The sequence below is a fragment of the Macrobrachium rosenbergii genome, chromosome 3 (genome assembly GCF_040412425.1).
Source record: "Macrobrachium rosenbergii isolate ZJJX-2024 chromosome 3, ASM4041242v1, whole genome shotgun sequence".
NCBI lineage: Eukaryota > Metazoa > Arthropoda > Malacostraca > Decapoda > Palaemonidae > Macrobrachium > Macrobrachium rosenbergii.
Window position 1 is genome coordinate 926,297 of NC_089743.1, and position 8,023 is coordinate 934,319.

Below are 8,023 nucleotides of genomic sequence, written 5' to 3' on the forward strand. Positions count from 1 at the left end.
TCTTCCTAGAAGACGCCGACTGGGGTAGTAACCCCAGCTTTCCTGAAAGCTCTTTTTCTCTGGTATATCTAGCAAGGTTATACCTAGAAATTCGTGCTGTAATGGAATTTCACCGGCTGACACGGGACTGACTCAGAAATAAATATATATATATATATATATATACATATATTATATATTATATATTATATATTATATTTATAGATATATATATATATATATATATATATATATATATATATATATATATATATATATATATATATATATATATATATATATATATATATATATATATATATATAATATATATTTATATATATATATATATATATATATATATATATATATATATATATATATATATATATATATATATATATATATATATCACACAGTCACTAACTTACATGATGTTAGGAAAAGATTTGCAAGGTGATTTTCGTGTCAGTTTGGCATGGTCTCTAAAAATGCTAATAAATGTTTATTTCCAGAATTTAAGTACTAAGTATGACCCCAGTCATGCTCCCAAAGTATTAAGCTAACTTTTAAATGAACTAATGTTGGTGTAATTTTATTTAAAATTTAGCTTATTACCCTTAAAAAAAGAAGTAAATGATTGACATAAAAATTGAGTACTGCACAGTTTCATAATAGCACATTTACAGTAGGTGTGTATGTGTATAATAATGTTACTCCTAATTTTTGGGATGCCACTTTCTTTTTCACTTAAGAGTAAAAGCCGTTTTCTTTGCGTCACTACATAAACATCATGCGTCACAGTCACAACAAGGGTACATACAATTCAATAAAACGAAAACATGTACATAATGTTCGTAGAAGGTAGTACAGTACAGGTAAAATTCAATCAATTTAAAATTATATACTGTAGAGGTAATGACGTACAGAGAAATAATAAGTTGTAAAAGTACGATTGAGCGCTAACTACGAATTAGGGAGAGAGAGAGATACTGTGATACAGTAACTGTTCTGTACTGCTTTTCTATCGTATTTATGCGCAAATATATAAATACAAATTTTCCATTCTGATTTTACACCTAAAAACACAAAAACTTATAAAATAGTACTGAAAAATTAAACATACTTTCTGCAGGGTTATCATCTTTGAAAAGTACAGTAACTTTGCAAATGGGTATCACATCTTGTAAAAGTACACCAACTGAACGTGCTGTAATGACATGCACATACAGATTGCACCAGCATTTTTCTCCGAGGTTAACAGAGTAATTTTCAAAGAATGGCACTTACACCACTCTTAGTTACATCTCTGATATTACATTAACGAATTCATTTTAACAAACTAGCGCGACTGAACAACCTCATCTCAAGGTCATGTAGAGAGTCCTAGTGACAAAGACTTTGCGAATGGACATAATACTTCTTTGATATTTATGCACAAAAATATAAATATAAATTTTACATATCGATTTTACAGTTAAAAGTATGAAAACTTATAAATGTACTTCAAACATTAAACAAGCAGTTTCTGCAGGGGTATCATCTTTGAAAAGTGCAGGAGCTTTGCAAATGAGTATCACATCTTGTAAAAGTACACTAAGTGAATGTGCTGAAATTACCTTTGCATCATATTTATGCATGTACAGAAATAAAAATAATACATTTTTCATACAGATTTTACACATAAAAGCATGAAATGCATTTTTCATATAGATTTTACACATAAAAGAATGAAATGCATTTTTCATACAGATTTTACACATAAAAGCATGAAATGCATTTTTCATACAGATCTTACACATAAAAGCATGAAATGCATTTTTCATACAGATTTTACACATAAAAGCATAAAATGCATTTTTCATATGGATTTTATACATAAAAGCACGAAAACTTGTAATTTATTTTAAAAACTAAACATAACCACTTCTGCAGGGTTTCTTGAGAATTTCGTGTGTCTGTGAAAAAATCGTGTATGCCAATTAGTTAGGTTCCAGTGAAAAGTTTGTGTGTCTGTGAATTAATCTTGCAACTTGAATCGTGAAGATTACTGTATTACTGTATGTATATATATATATATATATATATATATATATATATATATATATATATATATATATATATATATATATATATATATATATATATATCCATCCTTCTCACATTCTACTAGTATCCTCTGGTGTAAAAGAGAGAGACACTGACACTGACAGACTGGCTGACTCTGTTTGTCCTTCACACTGTCAGTATGTCAGTATGTCAAGATGATTGATAGTTAGGCCTACATCCCTCCCTGTAAGTGGGAGACTTTATTATAAAAAATGTATTTGGTCACAAAAATAACGTGAAAATAGTAGGTAGTGAATACTGTATTGGTCTACAAAAAATTCCATGAATTAGTGAGTTTTCCACGATATATTTGGAGACATATTCCACAGAAAAATCTGCGATTAACTGAAACCGTGAATACTGAACTGCGATATAGTGGGGGTCAACTGTATTCTACTGGCAATTGGCAACGTTTGATTTCCAACGTACAGGGTAATCTCAGGAGAAGGGCTAGACCTTCAGTAACCATCAAAATTCTACAGAGAAAGGATGTTTCTCATGATGATGAAGTTGTACAATGATAGTAGTAGACCTGAACGATCAAATAGTTCTGATAGTGACAGCAGTGAATATGGTGATGTTCATTATGCAGTTATAGACAAACATACCTTATAATAATATTTTTTTACTTCAGGTTTTATGAGAGATGATCATGAATCAGAGGAAATGACAGAGGAAGCAGATTTGTCAAGACCATCAGTTTGTAAAAAAAATCAGTGCTCTGAAACTTTTATTGTAGATAATAATTCTAATTTCCTACATAATGCCAAGTGTATCTTTTTTGCAAGGTTTTTCCAGATGAAATTTTTCTTCAAAAGCAAGTGTTCAAAGTTTGTAATAAAGATTTTCATACCGAATAACGAAAATGGCGTTACTTTATTCAGTGCTTTGAGAGGTATCACTGAAATGAATCACCAATAAAAGCTACATAATTCAGTATCTGAATAATTTCCTACATGTCACTTGCATATTTTATCGCTCTTCTATAATAAAACATTGTAATAACATAATGGTACACTGTAATATTATAACAGTAATGAAAATAACAAAGAATCGAAGTACAAATATAAATGGGAGAAAATTAGTCAGTTACATGATTAGCAGGACACTTCTCTCGTCACTAGGGCCGAAAACATGCTCACAGCAACAGGGAGATTTTGGCACACTTTCACTGCTGGCAAGAGCAGCCTTTTCTGTTATGGTAGGTGGTCTTACGTCTTCTGTTGCAATAAGGCCTCTCATATCAAGTGTTTGTTTCTGTCTGATATCTGACTAAAGTGCTGATTCAGACTTCTCTTTTTAAGCGACGTTTTTGCATTTCTTTGGCCACAGAAACATTTGCGAGGGTTTACGTAATACTCTCCACCTTCAGTATTGCTTCAGTTTCTTAAGTCACTGAAGGGTATGGGCGCACACCTGAGGTGAGTTTTCAAATCAGGTTTGTGTCTTTCAGGTGCACCTCATCTGCACTCCACCATTCTCACTGAGTTTGCAGCATGTTTAATGTTGCAGACTTTTGGAATGGTAAAGTCTTGGTGGTGGATGTGTGGTGCATTTGAATCCAGTGAAAGTGATGCAGATGTTGAAGTGGACAGTTGGGTGTCGTATGGTTGGCTACATTATGCATTCCATATAGCAGGATATTATTGCAGCTCAACTCAAGTATTGGAGTTCCCATACTTGATGGGTAGAGACTAGTTAAAGAGAACTTTGGTTCTCTGTTTTCTGTTAGAGCAGTGATGGAATAAGTTCCGCTACCTATAGAACACTTGACTGAGCTCATTCTTCTCTTTCCGCAGCTTCTCCAAGGATTGATGTGTACAAAGTATTCTTATTCCTCCTTCTTCACTTGGCACTGGCAGTTCCTTGTTGGGCTCTGATCTGCAATTTCTCTGGTCAAAGCACTGTGAGAGTGACCCAGCTCTCTCCCCTTGTCAGCCTCTTGTTTGCCTTTTCCATTAAGCAGTGCTCTTCTTGGAAGTTTATGTCAGAATTTTCCAGCAGCCTCTGAGAGATTGACCTTCTGGCAAACACACTTCATGGGGGAAAAGTCTGCTGTGATGAGTTTCATGAAAGTTTGAATCTCTCTGTGTGGAGCTTATCCCCAGCAGGTTGCAGCATCCCCTTTCACCTCAGCCAAGTCAGGTCCCTTTCAGTGTGTGACTTAGAGGCTAGGGTTTACATTTACAGCCTTAATCTAATTGGCTTAGTCCTCACCTCTTTGGTAGAAATGTATGTTCTTTAAGTATGTAGCAGGCTCCATCTCTCAGGAACTTCAGTCCTGAGTGACATGTGTTCCTAATGCATTAAGCATTAGGAGGTATTTTTCAAAACTATTCTGTTTTTGGAGAGTGTTTACTTTTAGACTGTTCTTTATAGGCCTCATCATGTGATTTGGGAAGTCCTTTGACTTGCTGTATTGGATTCGGCTCTCAGTAGGGCACAGATCAAAATGAGAAACTGCTTTGCATGCCTGTGCTTTTCAATATAATCTGAATTTATCCACCCTTGGGGTTTGGGGTGTTTTTTCTTTCATTAGTAGTGGTTAGTGCTAGAAAGAGTTTTCTAGGAACCCTTTCTTTTGGTTTCATCTCTCATTCTCCTTCGTGCAAGAATCTATGACCAAAACACAAATTCCTCAGTTCTAAATCCAAAGCTTGAGAGTTTCTTGGTTCTTTACCTTTGATAATTTGTTGGTGGAGAACTAGATGAAATGTTGCTATGCCTGCTTCACAACCTAAATGATACTTGAGAAGGACAATAACCTTGGTTCAGAGTGAAAGTGTTTTTTCATGAGTATGGGTCACAACAAGAAGGAGGTATATAAACACTATCTTCTGGTTATGGAAGGTAATCTCCAACCCTGAGAGTCCCCCGATAGTGCAGAGGACCCTCCAACCCACCTACGAGCTTATGGTATTACGGACATTGGGCTCTCTCTTGCATTACAGAAGAAAGTCTCGGTCTAACAGGTAATGAGGTTGGCAGTGTAGAGCCTCAGAATACTTTTACCTTATTCTACTTGAGGGATGTTGTCCGCAAGTACCTTAATACCTTTTTATTGGGCCTGTGGTGGTGGTTCAAGAAGTATTGTTATTACTGTGAACCAACCAGGTATCTCATGGCTCATTTTAGGGTTTGGCTAGAGTGCATGGCCCCTTGGGTTTAGAAGTGGTGTGTGCACTAACCTGTTCACTCCCACGACCCTTGCCTTGAAAATTTGTGCTAGATCTGAATGAATATAAGTAACACTACAAGCCTCTGTTCTGCTTACTATCAGTTTCACGCCTCCACGGAGGGTGACTGAGTTCTTTAAAATTAGTCTGTCATGATTCTGGTCCGTAAAATGTGGAGTAGGGATAGAGGGAAGCATTGCTGGCACCAACCCCAAGGACAGGGTGGTGCCATTGTAGCTGCACCAGTGCATTTTGTCTATAAGGTGACAGAAACTCTGCATGCAAAGGTGCTCAGCCCTACCTGTGGGTACTACCTCTCTCCTCAGTAGTGAGTCTCCACATATGAAAGGCATAGTGTTTTTATCTCCATAGGAACAAGTGCCAAACTTTTAAAGTCATTTGTATTTTTTCTTGGTATACAAACTGTAGCCTTTCATATTGGAGGTAATCCACCTCATCTAAACTGCTTCTTTTTTTCTCTTCAATTTTTCATTTAAATATAGGCCAAAAGGACAAGGGGTAACATTGGTTGGGTGAGAATGGATATCCCCCTCTCCCCCATCCCCACCTGGAGGGTAATCCATATATACTTAGTGAAAAACAAATTAATTAAAAAATTTGACATATTTAAAGCAGTTCTTTGTAATTGTGAGACACTTTCTTTTATTTTTATGCCATTGAATTATCTTCTTTGTTACAGGTAAAACTTCCTATTTTTATGTTGCAGGCTTCATTCCTAAGGAACTTTTTGAAATACTGGATCCAGGAGAGTTAAGAAGTATCATATGTCAAAGATGTTACTTCTTAAAACATTACAATACAGCTCTTAACATTAGGGTGTCGCCAGATGTCTACCAGAAATTATTAGAGCCAATAAAAGAAAAAAAAGCCCTAGCTGTTGTGGTTGTTGATCTTCTGGATGTTCCTTGCTCCATTTGGCCAAATCTTATTGATATATTAGGTGAGTGTAATATGGTTTTCGTGTATTCCATATACAATACTGTACATTATAATGTACTGACTCCTGTATTTTTGAATTATTTTCTGTATATATATATATATATATATATATATATATATATATATTATATATATATATATATATATATATATATATATATATATATATATATATATATATATATATATATATATATATATATATATATATATATATATATATATGTAACCCCCAGTATTTGTGGGGATTTATCCCACACCTTTACAATAGGTCAAATCCTTTCTGAATGCTTAAAACCCCTCTAAAAACACTTAGAACTGTCCATTTTTGATAAGCTTAAACCAAGAAAATCCTGTAAAAATGCTTATACCTGAGTATTTTAATAGTTTTATCACAAAAAGTGCATTTATTCATGAAAATTATATGAAAATACAGTAATTAGTGAATATTTCTCAGTGAAAAATACCGGTTAATGTAATTTTTCCACGAATGATGCCTAGATATGTTCCACAGAGAATTTGGGAAAATGTCGTGAGTCCGCGAACCATGAGAACGCGAATACGGGGGTTTACTGTATATATGTATATATATATTTGATAGTGAAAGAATATGGATGTATATGCTGTATAACGCATGAAATATTTCCTATGGAAGTACAAACTCTTTTTTGAAGTGTAGCTGCTGTTTTTCTTCAAAGGAGTTACACCTGTGGTTCCACTGGGGCGCTATGAGACTGACCAACTAATATCAATAGTGTTCCCATTGCTGATCTTAGGCTAAATTCCCAGATGAGTGTGATGACCAGCCTCTGCAGAAATGGCAACAGTGATAAAAGTTTAGAGTCCCTTTTCCCAGAACCCCTGGGTCCATTTGTGTTTTGGTTTTCAGATTTTTTTTTTTATTTTGGAATTGAAGCTTGCTCCCTAAGTGAGATCTTTGGCAAGTTTCAATTTTGTTAGATTATACTAGGTTAGGCTTGCTGCCATACCTGTTTCAGATTCAGTAATTCTATCAATATTGTTTGATACATCTAAGTTAGTTTTTGAATAATTAATAAACTTAAAAGCAAATGTTCAGAAGGCTAAATGTTAATCATCATCATCATTCAACCAGGTTTGCCAAACTTACTACATGTCTGTTTCTTGTAATTAACTACCACTTACTATTTCATGCAAAACACTGGCATAAACAGTGGCAAGTACTGACATAAATAACTGAAATTGAGAAACAGTTGCTTGCCAGTGTTAGTTATTGTAACTATCACATGTTTGTCAATTTGTTAAAAATTTGGCAATTCTCAAAGGCAACTTCCATTGAGTAAGAATATAAAAATAATATTTTCTGAGCTCGTCCCTGTGTCAGCCGGTGAAATTCCTATTAAGCACGAATTTCTAGGTATAGATATTGCTAATTATACCAGAGAAAAAAGCTATCAGGAAATGCTGGGGTTACTACCCCCAGATCAAACATCTATTATGGAATAGGCGTCGGTATAGATAAGGGTGAGTGATTGTTGTCACTGCCACAGGACTGCACTCTGTAGACATCCCAATGACAAAACCCTGGAACGTGAGGAGCCGATCTAACACCCGCCAACCGACGACCCCAGCGCCATCTGTACTCATTCCATACTAGCACGTTTTTCCTTCCGGAAGATCTTTTTCTTGTGCTGGCTTTTGTCCCAATTTTCCTTGAATTTCATCATGTCGTCAAGCAATTTCACCGTTATGAAGTTAGGTACCATCTTCTTGTGGGGTTTTATTATCAGTGAGGCTTTTATTGGCCCGTAAGTTAATAT

The 8,023-nt window shown here is 34.9% G+C and overlaps 1 protein-coding gene across 14 annotated transcripts in view; it reads left to right on the forward strand.

Annotated features, from left to right (window-relative positions):
- LOC136851844 (nitric oxide-associated protein 1) overlaps positions 1 to 8,023 on the forward strand; it is a 447,511-nt gene that overhangs the window by 155,441 nt on the left and 284,047 nt on the right. For 13 of the 14 annotated variants that reach the window (XM_067126208.1, XM_067126223.1, XM_067126177.1 and 10 more), the window contains one exon: positions 5,992 to 6,225. The exons of the other annotated variant lie outside the window; for it this stretch is intronic. In XM_067126208.1, coding sequence (XP_066982309.1) covers positions 5,992 to 6,225 — 234 coding nt within the window. The remainder of the gene's footprint in view (positions 1 to 5,991; positions 6,226 to 8,023) is intronic. 14 annotated transcript variants of the gene reach the window in all.